The following is a 13,929-nucleotide window of genomic DNA, read 5'->3' as shown; positions in this document are numbered from 1 at the left end:
GAAAAAATATATATTATTGCCTTTGCAGTAATTTGTCAGGAATTTGCTTTTGTGGCTTTAATGGAGACCAAAAAAGCAAAGTTACAGGTCATTACCCCAGCTTGCTTTGCAAAGGTCCTTATTGTCACAGTCTGTGCTCCACGAATCCTGGAGGTTCGCTTTTGTCTGAAGGTGTGGTTCCTCTTTTGCTTGTCGTTACTCTCCTAATGGTGAACAGTCCCCGAAGTGAAAACACGACCGCGATGACCAAGAAGTAGCTGGCGTAAATGGTGAACTGTGGAAGTGCAAACAGATGCGTATCAGCGTTAAGTGGCAGTATAAACGCTCTGCACGTGTTTCTTATCGACTTTCGATAGCACACCTGAGGAATGATGGCCAGCCCCAGTCCTCTGCTATCAACTACCACAGAAGTGATGATTGTCTGTAGAGCTAATGCCACAAAGTTGTTCGCTCCAAAGACCAGTGCATATCTTTCCATCGACAGATCGGCTGCAATCTGGTACCTAAAAGAAATATAAAATGGTAAGAATGGTTTAGAATTGAAAAAACCCTACAGTAAAATTATGTCACTTACAGGATAAAATGTTTTTCCATATAATATGCTTACATTGCTATTGTTATTAAAAGCATGTAGAGGCATTTGAACACAACATAGCCCGTGTAGCAGACCCAGATGTTTCCAATGAAGGTCATGGCGAAGAGTGCTGCTGCCCCCAGTCCAGAGAACCCGCCTAGTGCCAGCTCTCCCCACTGCTCCCATCTCACCTCAATGTGGCCTATGCCATAGGCTGTAGCTGCACCTGCACAACACATTGATCTGAGCTCACTATAGTGGGGACAGACTTGAGCGAGCATTAGGAATGTGGCGTGACGGGCCGTGTAGCTCGGGGGTTGGGATGTTGCTTACTCATCAGACCGGAAACGGCTTCTACTCCTCCGTTGTAGATGCTGTAGTTCTGAGAGGGCTGCACGTGCTCCCACAGCACCTACAGGGTTTGTTCCAGCACCATTTGAATGAACTGGGAGTGCTACAGGTTGACAACAACCTACATGTTTTTTTTTACCTATACATCAGCAGCTATGGAAGCAATGAAACAATATGATCTGCTGCAGCCATAGATGACTTTAAATGTGCTTTTTATCTTCATAACTGACCTGCACATAGTTGGTAGTCTGGTTATAGCCACAGGTGGCCATTGCCCACCACACAGACCAGTAAAGCAGCTGCCTGGAGGAATAGCAGTGGCAGAAGTCCCTCCACAGCTGGATGAGGACTTGGCCACAGCTCTCCTCAGCCTTACGGCCCTTTTCATTCAGCACCTTCCCTCCATCTTCCTCCTCCGCCACATTTTCACCCGTCCTTTCCTCCAGGGACCCGTTTGACCTCCTTGTCTGCCGTTTTGCATCTCCACTCCCGTCGTCATCGCCTTTCATGTCCCCTGTTGCAGTGTTTTGTCCAGTGTGTCTGCGATGGAAGAACATGCTCTGCCTTGGCATTGGCAGGAAGCAGCAAGCGAGCAGAGCGACGCTGATGAGCGCCAAAGTTAGTACCAGCATGTTTTTGTATGACATGAGGTCGAAGCTAACGAGCAGCTGGCCCAGCACCGAGCCCACCGTGTACCCCAGGAGCTGGACGCTGCGGCTGTAGGAGGTGGCCTTTCGGAATCTCTTCACATCTATCACACTGCAGGAGAACACAGTCAGCAATAGCTTTATTACTGCGTCCAACCCCCGACACCCGGCATCACTCGTTCAGGGTCCGTTACCTGTAGATGTATGCGAAATAGGCCACCTCGCTGGCTGTCACCACTCCGTAGAAGAACTGCATGGCCTGCATTGCTGGCACACCGTTTGTCCACAGCAGCATTGATGTTGTGATGAGCAGATTAATGCACTGGAAAATCACCACCGGCTTGTAACGGAGCCAGTCAGTCAGCAGGAAAACCGGCACCAGCACAGACAGGTAGGAGTACGTCCACACCGGGAAGATCTGATTATTCACCTGATAATGCATGAACACATACCCATGTAGAAGTCACATAAAGGAACATGAGAACCAGGTACTGAAACTAAAACCAATTAAAGTAGAATAAAGGTTCAATTTGATTTATTCTGTCTTTGTCTTGTGTAATAGGAATAATTTCTACACTCTTATACCTGCTCTGTTGTCAGGTTCTTGTCGGGTCCTGTCATGAATGGAATGAGGAAAGGCTCCACGGGTTTAACTGTGCTGAAGAATCCATTGATGCAGAGCAAAGCGGTGGGAAATCTCCAGTCTGACCTCCAGCCTTTCACCGTCTCCATCTTCTTTTTCTGTTTCAGGAGCCTGTGTGTTCCTTCTCATTCAGCCCTGAAGTCATCTAAGTGTTTAACTCGATTCATCAATCAACAACCCGGTCAAAGAGCAGCACAACCCTGCTGACAGCTCAGTTCAAGCCGAGATACACGTGTAATAAATTAAACTAGGAAACAGACAAGTAGCAGGTCTTTTTTTATGAAACTTTCTATAAAACTTTATTGTTCTATTGGATTTTAAATGAATGGAAACTTTTACCCTTTGTTGACATTTCAAATCACCAGATTTTTAATTCAGTATGAAGCCACTGAATGTCATTAGTAAGTAAAATAGCTTTTATTGTATTGATGGTTGATACCAAGTTTTAGAGATAATACAGAGCATGTGTCATACATACTGTACATATTGGAAGATAGTGTGTACTAGATGGAAACTACAAATGACGAGTCTGGCGGAATGCTACCGTGATCAAAACCGTTCAGCAGCAATCACCTCAGTGGGAACCGGGGCCTCTCTCTGCTCAGGAGCACCGCAACCATGTGCACACGCAGTGTAGGTCCCTCGAATCAAGAAGAGGATGGAGATAACAGCATAGTAGATGCCGTAGATGATGAACTGCAGAGAGAGTCTCCAGTCATCTTCAACATTACTACAGCAACAACTGTAACCTTAAACATCTGCATGACGTCTACATGCAACAGCTAATTATCACCACCAGGTGTCAGCACGTGCCCACAGGACATTAGACATCTGCGACCTGCTGTAGCTTTTACAGGAGGATGTAACAAGTGTACTAACATACCTGAGTCACAATGTCTAGTCCCAGAGCAGTTTCATCAACAACAATGGCTGTGATGACAGTCTGCAGAGTGAGGGCTACAAAGGTGTTGATTCCAAAGGTTAAGGCATAGGACTCCATGGAGAGGTTAGCTGCGATCTGAAACCTGCAAATGCATTATGTGTGAGTGAACCCTCCGTGTTGCAAGGAACAGTGTTATTCATGCATCTATAGTGCACGCACGTTGTGATGGTTATTAGAAACATGTAGCAGGACTTGAATATGACATAACCAGCGTAGCACGCCCAGATGCTGCTGGTGAGCGCCATCAGGAAGATAGCACCGGTGCCCACGGCTGAGAAGAGCCCCAGTGCCAGCTCCCCCCACACTGCCCAGCTCACCCTGATGTAGCCCACAGAGAAGGCTGCTGCAGCACCTGGCGTAGGAGGCAAACATGGACAACACCTCTATATTCTGCCACAGACATATATTAATCGTAACATTTCTGAAAGAAAGGGGACTACTGTTAAAGCCTTACGCACACACATGCTTTTGCTGGCCTCCATGACACTTGCCTCTTGATCAGCCACTCACAGCTCCGGGAATCAACTCTCAGCAATGATCCCATTACCCTCTAACTCTGTCTCCCTAATTGAAGCCATTACTATTCTTTTTGTCCTGAGCCAGGTTGAATTTGAGCCAGCAGGACCAAAATCAATACACCCTTTCCATTTAATCAGGCATCCCATATAACCATGAATGGCTTGGTTGTTTTCTTTAATTGCATGGTTTCATACATCTCTGCAGCACCAGACAGAGAAGCTTTTAACAGCATTGTTAAAATTTATTTGGCAGTAAACAAAGCGGCTGTGCTGCCCCTTCGGTTAATCGTATTCATGTTTTCAATGTGGGAGAAGTCAGTGATCCCCTGCAACTATTAATGTTATGCTCACGTGCGAGATGACAGTGTCTAAAAGCAACTCTTATTTTCCCAAATGGTTTCCAGTATAACGGTAGTTTTGCAGCACACTTAAAACTGTCTCTTTCAAGATATATTCATGGTGATGCATAATCTAAAATGTGAACACACCCAGTGCATGAGTGGTCCTTACCTACAAGAGAACACACAGCCTCTACGCCTCCATTGTAAATGGATGATTCAGTGGACGGTTCTATATGGTCCCACATCAACTGGATGTAGTTGAAGATCTGCCCATAGCCAGATGTGGCCAGAGCCCACCACAGGGACCAGTAGACGACATGCCTGCATGGCAATTATCATAAACACAATGATTTAAATACACCAGCTTCAATACGTGATACGTAATGATTGAATAGTGAGCCACTTCATTTGCTGCAGTAAAATGTTCAGTCCGACTGTTACACAAGACAAAATGTGCAGTGCATTGTGTGAGTTTAGCGGATGTACACTCGCGGTGTGACTCATATCAATTAGAATGTCAGAAAAAGGAAATGCCTGGAAGAGTACGACTCCCTGAAGCTTTGCCAAAGGAGCAGGCACGCAGTGGACACATTTTCCCTGCTGCACCAACCAGCGCTTCTGTTATGTTCCATTTTCTCTTTCCCCATGACAGCTCCATCCTTAATCATCACTGGTTCCGCCGGCCTGTGTGCTCCCAGTGGACCCTCCTGCCCAAATTGCAAAGGCACAGCTGCTTCCTTTTTCCCTTTGAAGAACATGCTCCTCTGGGGCATGGGCAACCAGAAGGAGATTAAAAATGCTATGCTCACAACCCCCAAAGTGATGGCATTAATGTAGAAGTAATCCACTCCTGTTGATTAGAGCCCATTATTCACCAGTGCAGAACACGCACTGCATATAGTATGCTGCTGATGTATATGCATACATATGTTTGTCTGTATTTACCCACCTGCTAGGGAGACGAGCACTTGGCCGAGGCTGGCGCCGAATGTATATCCAGCCAACATTGCACTGCGCAGGTAGCCAGTGGCCCTCTGGTACTTCTCAGGTGGGATCACACTGTATATGTAGGCAAAGTAGGCCACCTCTGTGGAGGTCACCACTGCATAGTTGACCTGGTAACAGCATACAATGGTTTGGAATAAATTTACAGCCCATGAGCCCCCCCCCCCCCCCCCCACGTCTCTGTGCCAGTAATGTTCCAGGGTCATAATCATTTTTCTGCTGACCTGGAGGAACGTCATCGCAGTGAGGCCGGGGGCAAAGCACAGCAGGACATAGTTGGTGACGAGGAAGAGCCCCTGTACCACGATGAGGGGCTTATACCTCAGGAAGTCTGTCAGGAGGAAGACCGGGAAGAGGAAGACCAGATAAGCGTAAGTCCAAATCGGGAACAAGTAGTTGTTCAGCTGTGGAAAACAACGAGTTCCAGAGGAAATGTTTGCTGGTCAGAGAACTGTTTCTGATTCTTGACTGTGCAAATGAACAGAGGCATTAAGATTATCATGTACGTGTTGGTATGTCACCGAATGTGTGTATTTGTCATTCTTACCACTTCTCCAGAGATATTCTTGTGTGGCCCAATTAAGTATGGTGTCAGGAAGGGTTCTGCTATTCTGCAGTAAGCGAAAAACCCATAAAGTGATAAGACTGTGGTGGGAAACGCCCAGTTCGAGGACAGTGTTGTCCAGCAGCCCATGCTTTTACCCAAGCAGAATCCCACGATGTAGTCCTTCAGGTTTTATTTTGTAGTGGACCAGCTGAGACAGACTGTCTAAGTAGCCACACTCTAAAGCTGCTGGAGGCTATCAGTAGCTGGCATATCCACCAATAATCTTTATGGTCTGCACGTTTGTTGGACACGGTTTATGAGTAATAGACTTTACCCTGAGCACTGGAGATAAACTCTTAAGATTAAAGAAAATGAACGCTGAATCATTTCCATTCTAAATAAAGTGCTATAGAGCACAACGTTTACATGTTTGTATAAACATCTAAATATTTACCAGGAGGGACCTATTTTATATATTTATATAAAATATAAGTTTTATTCTAGTTTACAGAACTTATCGGTAAACTCGCGAGAACTGTCTTCAATTAAATATTAAATATTCATGTTCCTGTGTTACCTTCCTGTAAAACTGGAAGTTTGTTAAAGGCTGTTTGCTCTGACTACTACTCTTTCAGGCTCGTTGTGTACTGGAGGTGAAAATGAAAAAAATACTGGAAAGGTGAAAATATCAAAAAAAGATAGGATCGATTACGTTTTTTTTATCCATCATTAGTACGCATGCGTAAAGAGCGGGGGTCGGCGTCGCCATAGCAACGCTTTGTTGACGGGTGAGCTGAAGTGGCCGAATAAAGGGCAATATGAAACTCAAACGCTTCTTTCTGCGATATTATCCACCAGGTAACTAAATGCACATAAGTTCGTTTGTTTGAATTGTGAGATTTGATTTTTTCAACAGCGTTTGGGCTAAAGTTGAAATTACTTTAAGCTAGCAAAACATTGGTCACCACTTGCTATAGTTAACTAACTCTGCTGTCAGGTATAATTCTGGAATACGAGAAAGGAGGACATCCGAGGACCAAATCAATCGACCTTTTAGATCTGACTCCAGAGTGCGTGAGTTGTATCATTATCTGATAGCATCTGATCCGGCCATACAGGGCTAAAGCTAACTGCATGATTAAACGTATTATTTTAATGTTCAACGCTTTACCATACAGAACGAATCCAGGGGAGTTGGTGGCAGAGATCAGGCAGTCAGAGCCTCTGATCACAGAGTCCAGGGCTGATCAAGTCAAGCATCTGATCATTCGACTGCAGCAGAAGCAGATCCAGCAGAAGCACCACAGATTCTGTTTCTCCAAGGTCAGACGTTAGTCAATTTGGTCAAAGATAAACTAACAAATATAGTGGCAAGTTTTTTAAGGCTGTGCACTTATATTGTGACAGTTCAGTCTTCCGGCCTGTTGGCGGCGCTTGTGGTTTTTGTTCCACTTTTGTCTTTTAGTTTATGCTGTCTTTTCCGGGTTGTTTCCTGTCCTGTAATCATTGTCATGTTATACCTGAGCAGGTATTTACTTTGTATTTAAGGCTTCCCTCCTCACTTGAGTTCTGTCGGTTCATTTCGTCTCCCAGTTGCTTTGTTTGGTGTGTTGCTTTAAGTGTCAGTTTATTTTGTATTTTTTTCGTGTCAAGCTGTTATTCTGAACTCTGCAGTGAAGTTGAGTTAGTGTTAAGTTTTGCCTGCATGTTCCTCTTGTTTCATGGTGTTTTATAGAGCAGTCAGTTCTCAAAGCAAGCACTAGAGAGCAGCAGTGGTTCGATTATTAAGTCTAGAATAAGAACCCAAGTAAAGGTATGGTTTGACTTTTACCATAATAAAAGGTGCTTTACAAAGATACCAAGAACACAGTAGGTCACCTCACTACTGGGGGCAGGTAGTCTTCTCAGGTGTCTTACAAGGTTATATTTCCTCTGATCTTTTTGTGCAGGAACTCAAGGCGCATATACTTCCTCTGACGAACGTGGCCTTTGACAAACCAGGGTCAAGGTAGTTTGTGCAACCTAAAATGTCTGGCATGTTTCAGTGTCGGAAGAGCAGTGCATCCATGTTTTATTTCTCCTTGCATTTCTTTTTCCCACTACAGATTCCTAACTGGGAGCTATGACAGGACCTGCAGAGTTTGGGACACAGCGTCAGGCACAGAGCTGCACACACTGGAGGGTCACAGGAATGTGGTGTATGCAGTTGCATTTAACAACCCCTATGGGTAATAAAGAGCTGTTAGGGAAACTTGAATATGATCATTTGGTACGTTTTATGTTACACTGTACTTCAGAGTTACTACTTTTTTTTTAATACAGAGACAAGATTGCAACAGGCTCTTTTGACAAGACCTGCAAGCTGTGGTGTGCTGAAACGGGCAAATGCTTTCATACTTTCCGCGGACACATGGCAGAAATAGTAAGTACCAGTTCTTTCAATTTTTTTTATTCAGTTATTGTGTATATGCTATATGTTTAGTGTTTATGATTTTTAGATGCTAACTGAGTATTTGAATGACTAGTTAAATGTTTTCTTGCTCTTGGTATTAGGTTCAATCTGTGCCAAATTTTGTTGGGATCTGTGGCAGAATCCAGTACTATTAAATGTAACAGAGGATTTTTATTGTGCAGGTCTGTCTGGCTTTCAACCCGCAAAGTACACTAGTGGCCACAGGCAGCATGGATTCAACTGCCAAGCTATGGGACGTGGAGTCTGGGGAGGAGGTGGCCACTCTGACCGTGAGTTAACGTTTTTTGCCTTCTATATCCCAGTGATTTTCTTTTATTTATATAATTTTATGTAATATTTCTTATTCTGTTATAGCTAGCATCCATTTATTAATAATACATAAAAAACCTTTAGGAGGTAATTTTAGACATTGAGCAGTTGTACCTGATATAATGTGTTAAAGAATTTAACTTTAATAAGACTCAGATAACCAAGTCTAGGGTAAGTAGTGAATCCAGCTTGATGTGCAGGTCTTCATCTGTTTTAGCAGTTCACACCATCAAAAATGAATAAAGACTGACTGCAGTCAATTATACTCTGTATCTCACTTGTATAATATTTATGCATTTTAGGAATGTAACTAATCTAAAACTAACAATAAGAATAAACTGTTATTCTCAAAAAATATTACTCTTATGATGTGCATTTCTGTGCATAATGGTGCTTGGTGGAAGAAAATAACTATAATAAGGGTGTTAGAGAAATGAAATGATGAGATAATGCTTTTTCTGTTGTTCTCCATCCAGGGCCACACTGCAGAGGTTCTCTCTCTGTGTTTTAACACAGTGGGCAGTCAACTATTAACTGGCTCATTTGATCATACAGTTGCTATATGGGATGTTGAATCTGCGAGGTGAGACATCAATCATCACTGTTATGCTCGAGACTGTGTCACTGAAGGTTTAGTTGCATTGTGGAACACACGCACAAAGCTTCGGCATACAGGAGTGCACAACTGAATTACTGTTGCTTTCTGCGTTTGTTAGACGTGTCCACACCCTCACCGGTCACAGGGGTGAAATCAGCAACGTGCAGTTTAATTGGGATTGCTCCCTCATAGTCACCGGCTCCATGGATAAAACATGCCGGGTGAGTTATTGTCGGCCAAGTGTGCATGTGTGCCCCTTTGGTTTTTGTCTTTAAAAAACAAAAAGCCTTGATTTGAATCCATTCCATGAGCTGTTTTTGTAATAGATGGCCACCGTCGCTCTGTTCTACTCTTCCTTCTCCTATTCTCCATCTCTCCTCACGTACTGTCTCTAAGGTCTTCATCATTAAGTGGAGAAAAATTAAATCCTAATTCCTTAATTATGCCAAGATGAGTCATGCTCACAAGTAAGAATTATCTGCCTCACTGCATACCTCTAGGGGAGATGGTTAAAATATATACTCACTTAAGACAATTAACAAGTAAATCCCGGCATGTTTGACTATGTGTGCGCTATGTTTCTGTGTATATATATTGTATTATATATATATATATATATATATATATATATATATATATATATATATATATATATATATATATATATATATATATATATATATTTAATTAATATATATATAATTTTTTTTTTTTTTTTTTTTTTTGCAGTTGTGGGAGGCCATCAGTGGTAAGTGTGTGGCCATCCTGGTCGGACACAAAGAGGAGGTGCTGGATGTGTGCTTTGATTTAAGTGGTCGCTTCATTGCTACTGCCTCTGCTGATGGTAAGATGTCAAAATTAAAATGAAAATAAAACAAGTGATGCTGTAATAACGAAGTGTATCAAGAATACATAGTTTTATTTTTAAATCCCATACCAGCATATTAACATTTTGACAAGAGTACATGGATGCTAACCCCTCTATCTGTGCCTCCTGTTGTCAGGTACAGCACGCGTGTTCAGTGCAGCCACATTCGAGTGTCTCGTGACGTTTGAGGGCCATGATGGAGAAATCTCAAAGGTAAATCTTGAGGAAAGCTAATCCACCGTGTGTAAAAATGATTTAATTTCACCACTAACTCTGCACAGTGTCTGGCAGTGTAGTAATATTGTAGCTGTACAGCAAAATCGTTTATGTTTCAGCTTTTATTAACTCCTGTGTGGAACATCTTTCATGGAAGTGAGTTTTGTCACGTTAAAACACGTTAGGACAGTGATACTAGGTTCATCACAGCATAACACGCAGTGTACAAGGTGTTTGATTGACCTTGTTCCTGCAGATTGTGGCTCATGACGTTTCCTTATAAAGAGCTAATTTTATCTTCTTTGCTCTTGTGCCGTTATTTTGCTAACCATTTTAATCCATTAACTGGACTGTTAAAGGTTAGACTAAGAGATGAATGTGCATTCCTGTTTAGAGTCCACTATTCTTTTAGAAGAACAGGTAATTCTACTTTCTGGCATAGTTATTGTGGCTGTTAAATATGTTTGGCAACCTTAAAGTTACATTAATTTGTCATTTTTTTGCAGTGATAAGTAGGTTTTAGTTTGTAATATGGAATTAGGAAACACTCACTGTTTATACATGATTTTCCCTCGTCTCTGTCATCTGTTTTGTTTCCATTTCTGTTCTGTCAAGTCTGACTCATTTTTTTCTACACTTGTCTCTTTTTGCAGCTTCTTGTCAAGTATGTTTCCATTTCCTGTCTGTGACTAGCATTTAGAGTGTTGAGAACACACTTTACTTTCAGGGTCCTCTAGAGACAGATTTATTCAATCATCCCATCCTTTAGTTGACACGTGGGAATAAATCATCACTAAAAATACAGAATATGAGAGTGGAATGCTGCTGATGTGATGAAAATAATCACCATTTCTTTCCCTTCTCCTGACCCTGCCTCCTATGTCAGGTCTGCTTCAGCCCCCAGGGCAGCAGGGTGCTGACTGCTAGCTCAGACAAGACCGCCCGTCTCTGGGATGTTCAGTCTGGAGTCTGCCTACAAATCCTGGAAGGCCACATTGATGAGATCTTTTCCTGTGTCTTCAACTATGAGGGAGACACCATCATTACAGGTAAACACTGTCCTCACACAAGACAGACGTGCTTTTCAAAACCATTAACTAGTAAAAATTTTCTTTGCCACCTGAATCCTCATGTGTAACCTGTCATTTGTTCTGTGATGCAGGCAGCAAGGATAACACATGCCGGATCTGGTACTAACCCTTCCTTTGACTGATCAGTGGCTCAGGTGGGTGTATACTGTACGTGACCATAATTAGTGTGCTTTTCTCTCTCAACCTGGTCATTAATCTGAAATCACCAATGCCCCTCTGGTGTCAGTGCATCAACTAGGCAGCTGAAGGCAGAATTAAATAACCATCAGTTTGTACTTCACAGCACAGAAATTTATTGATGTCAAAAGTTAAATACATTCAGTTCTACTGTGACTGAGTTTACATCTGAAATTACATGGTGTGCTTCCCTCCCAGTGTTCACGTAACACTGAAGAACTAAGTATAGAAATAAACAGACCAAACGCACATACAAATTCAACAATACAAACCTTACCGTCTTCCTGACAGTAAAATCTAAAGTGAGCAGGTCACTACTCCATGGTGCAACGATTCCAAATCTACAGTATATACAGTACAGCTATCCAAAATATTCAGTTCTCAAGTAACATGAACAAGATAACATTACATTTAATAGAGCTGTGAACCATTTAGAATTGTCTCAATTTCAGCATAATGTAACCTAGATTATTTTCACACATCCTTGGATAGAAAAGGGAACTCAACAGAACAGAATTACACTTTGTTTATCTAATGTGCAAATATCTGTGTTCAACTGAGATCAATGATGAATTCATTTGAAGGGGACATTAAAGTCAAGGGTTCCATCAATTGGAGTGTGTCGTGGCTCAAAATAAACACTGGCTGTAACAAAAGGTAGATCAGAAGGGGAAAAAAAAACCCAACAACCCTAAAACCCAAGCACGAATATTTAACATTTTCACATTCAATAAATAATCTCCTTAATTTATAGGGGGCCCCATTTATTACATTTTAGAATTTGCATGAAAGTCTTTCCACATGTTGGGTCATTTATGCAGAAACATCAGTGGCCATCAGGAAAATGTAGGCTTCAATTCCAGCTGCCTCTTTTAGAGAATAGATTGGATATGTCAAGTTGTGGGCGGATTTGAACTTGATACATCTGCAATCTTCTACTGATGTTAAGTTTTGTGTTCATTTGGAATAAACAAACAATTTGGTTGTGAGAATCTGTAAATATATATTTATATATAATATAGAGCAGTTAAAACCTGCTGACAATAATCTGAAGGCTAGTTTATTCCCAGCAGGAAATGTCCAACCTGTATACCTACAGTTTGCTCTGTTTGTGTGCATGTCACAAGAGAAGTGAGTCTGAAAATATGAACATGCCTTTATTAAAGGGAGACTGGTGTTCATGGCTGCGGATGGACAAAAAAAAATACAATTTCCAGGGAAAGGAGAGGAGCTGATGTTATTTTTCAGTTTCTAATACATGTTTTGTATGATTAGTGGGATCCGGCGAACCGTTTTGATGAAGTGTGGGTAAATCAATGCAGATCTTTGTGTTTGCAGTAAGAGAAGAAGTCTGCCCTACAGGGTCTCCAAAAGCCAGTCAAACAGGCTGGACAGAGTCCTGCCCTCCTCCTCCTCTTTCTCGTGTAGCTTACAGAACTGAACCACAGTGCTGAACAAGTCTGCAATCCGCCACTCCTTCTGACACATCAGATGAACGACCCTCTGGAACTGACAGAGCACAAAATGAATGAATATCCAATTATCAACTTGAAGAGTCTGAAACCACACTGGAAATCTGTAATGTTTAATTGTAAACTAGAGATAACCTATAAAAGATGTACCTTAAAGAAATGCAGTATATATAATTTGGCATTAATTTTACATCAGGGAAACACATTTGTGGTTTTGAGTATGTTAATGTTTTGTACAAAGCTTGAATTCTAGCCTTTCATGGAAGGATACGACTGATTTTTGACATGCCAACAGCAGTGCCTACCTTTGCAATCCTCTTTTCTTTAGACTTTCTGAAGTAGAGAACAGGAAGGCCAAGCTCCGAGGCAGCAATCCACTGCAGAGCAACCCTGAGCTCCGAGTCCACGCTCTCCGGCTCGAGGTCGCAGTTTACCACCAGCAGCTCCCTGAGGTTGCTACCGCTACCCGCTGTCCTCTTTGAGATGCTCTCTGGAAGATCAAAAGGTGACAGGGCGCACCGTATTGAACGAACATCCCTGTAGAACCACTACGTCCTCACCATCAAAGCACTGCACAACAGTTCTTTCCTTCACTTGGACATCAAAAATACACGTGCCAAATCTTCACACAACCATACAGCGAGTTCAGCTTCATAAAGTTGGACTCTGTTGTTTAGTCAGAATTGCCATTGGCATAAGACATTAAAACAAATATCAACTTTGTAAAATGACATAGTAGATAACCATAATTCAGATGATTTCACGCAGCCATTTTAAAAGGATTAATCAACCAGCACACACAGTACTATACCTTGAGACAATTTGATAGAAATGACATTAAAATTCTTCTCTACACTTACCAAACACATTCTCCTTAGTTCCTGCCAAGTGGCCTTTTTCAGTCTCATCACTGCAAGAAATAAATGACAACCAAAAGTAATTATACACAGTATCACTAATTCAACAGATTGTGGGAAATGTGCTTTTCTGACTTCAAACAGCTTAGCTGTAGGTAGCAATCTAAACGTGTTGTTTTAGCTGTTTTACTCAAACGGAAAATGCAGCAGACAAGGATTTGTGCTAGAATGAATAATAAATATATAATTGTGTCATCCTATGTCATGCATTCACATGTCATCTGACCTTTGGGTGAGAA

General features: G+C 42.0%; 4 protein-coding genes across 14 annotated transcripts in view; 1 reads left to right on the top strand and 3 right to left on the bottom strand.

The window, feature by feature from the left end:
• Positions 1-56: 56 nt before the first annotated feature.
• slc19a3a (solute carrier family 19 member 3a) lies at positions 57-2,428 on the bottom strand. Of its 2 annotated transcripts, XM_029172428.3 has the most exons (7): positions 2,158-2,428; positions 1,767-2,002; positions 1,156-1,684; positions 908-986; positions 608-800; positions 362-503; positions 57-274 (listed from the first exon to the last, which is right to left on the bottom strand). In XM_029172428.3, the coding sequence occupies exons 1-7, from the start codon at positions 2,302-2,304 to the stop codon at positions 125-127; spliced, it is 1,476 nt and encodes a 491-aa protein (XP_029028261.1). In that variant the 5' UTR covers positions 2,305-2,428; the 3' UTR covers positions 57-124. The 2 variants fall into 2 exon arrangements, with proteins under 2 accessions (XP_029028261.1, XP_055369701.1); XM_055513726.1 differs by having other exon boundaries at positions 57-503.
• Positions 2,429-2,586: 158 nt separating this feature from the next.
• On the bottom strand, positions 2,587-6,159 carry slc19a3b (solute carrier family 19 member 3b). The gene is made up of 8 exons (XM_029170772.3): positions 5,570-6,159; positions 5,247-5,426; positions 4,967-5,132; positions 4,552-4,867; positions 4,187-4,338; positions 3,318-3,510; positions 3,099-3,240; positions 2,587-2,911 (listed from the first exon to the last, which is right to left on the bottom strand). Exons 1-8 carry the CDS (start codon positions 5,714-5,716, stop codon positions 2,765-2,767), a joined length of 1,443 nt encoding a protein of 480 aa, XP_029026605.1. The 5' UTR covers positions 5,717-6,159; the 3' UTR covers positions 2,587-2,764.
• A 91-nt stretch (positions 6,160-6,250) lies between these two features.
• On the top strand, positions 6,251-13,240 carry daw1 (dynein assembly factor with WDR repeat domains 1). 2 transcript variants are annotated; one of them, XM_029170775.3, is made up of 14 exons: positions 6,251-6,427; positions 6,567-6,639; positions 6,748-6,892; positions 7,519-7,577; positions 7,675-7,797; positions 7,892-7,991; positions 8,204-8,311; positions 8,828-8,934; positions 9,068-9,170; positions 9,679-9,793; positions 9,954-10,030; positions 10,920-11,082; positions 11,196-11,258; positions 13,102-13,240. In XM_029170775.3, exons 1-13 carry the CDS (start codon positions 6,388-6,390, stop codon positions 11,228-11,230), a joined length of 1,248 nt encoding a protein of 415 aa, XP_029026608.1. In that variant the 5' UTR covers positions 6,251-6,387; the 3' UTR covers positions 11,231-11,258; positions 13,102-13,240. The 2 variants fall into 2 exon arrangements, with proteins under 2 accessions (XP_029026608.1, XP_029026609.1); XM_029170776.3 differs by lacking the exons at positions 6,251-6,427; positions 6,567-6,639; positions 6,748-6,892 and adding an exon at positions 7,023-7,097.
• sphkap (SPHK1 interactor, AKAP domain containing) overlaps positions 11,394-13,929 on the bottom strand; it is a 58,812-nt gene continuing 56,276 nt past the window's right edge. For all 9 annotated transcript variants that reach the window (XM_055513715.1, XM_029170765.3, XM_055513713.1 and 6 more), the window contains 3 exons: positions 13,634-13,683; positions 13,079-13,263; positions 11,394-12,810 (listed from right to left, as the gene is read on the bottom strand). In XM_055513715.1, the coding sequence (XP_055369690.1) occupies positions 12,658-12,810; positions 13,079-13,263; positions 13,634-13,683 (388 nt within the window). In that variant the 3' untranslated portion in view covers positions 11,394-12,657. The remainder of the gene's footprint in view (positions 12,811-13,078; positions 13,264-13,633; positions 13,684-13,929) is intronic.

The sequence above is a fragment of the Betta splendens genome, chromosome 13 (assembly GCF_900634795.4).
Source record: "Betta splendens chromosome 13, fBetSpl5.4, whole genome shotgun sequence".
Taxonomy (NCBI): domain Eukaryota; kingdom Metazoa; phylum Chordata; class Actinopteri; order Anabantiformes; family Osphronemidae; genus Betta; species Betta splendens.
This window is presented reverse-complemented; position numbering and strand designations above follow the sequence as displayed.

Excerpts from the sequence above, each read along its gene's own strand:
- slc19a3a (XM_055513726.1), bottom strand. The coding sequence starts at position 2,304 with ATGGAGACGGTGAAAGGCTGGAGGTCAGACTGGAGATTTCCCACCGCT. Across the intron at positions 2,003-2,157 it reads AGAACCTGACAACAGAGCAG|GTGAATAATCAGATCTTCCC; the intron begins GTATAAGAGTGT and ends ATGCATTATCAG. Across the intron at positions 801-907 it reads AGCCGTTTCCGGTCTGATGA|GTGCAGCTACAGCCTATGGC; the intron begins GTAAGCAACATC and ends TGTGTTGTGCAG.
- slc19a3b (XM_029170772.3), bottom strand. The coding sequence starts at position 5,716 with ATGGGCTGCTGGACAACACTGTCCTCGAACTGGGCGTTTCCCACCACA. Across the intron at positions 4,868-4,966 it reads AGTGCTCGTCTCCCTAGCAG|GAGTGGATTACTTCTACATT; the intron begins GTGGGTAAATAC and ends TCTAATCAACAG. Across the intron at positions 3,241-3,317 it reads TTTCTAATAACCATCACAAC|GTTTCAGATCGCAGCTAACC; the intron begins GTGCGTGCACTA and ends ATGCATTTGCAG.
- daw1 (XM_029170775.3), top strand. The coding sequence starts at position 6,388 with ATGAAACTCAAACGCTTCTTTCTGCGATATTATCCACCAG. Across the intron at positions 6,893-7,518 it reads ACAGATTCTGTTTCTCCAAG|GAACTCAAGGCGCATATACT; the intron begins GTCAGACGTTAG and ends CTTTTTGTGCAG. Across the intron at positions 7,798-7,891 it reads GCATTTAACAACCCCTATGG|AGACAAGATTGCAACAGGCT; the intron begins GTAATAAAGAGC and ends TTTTTAATACAG.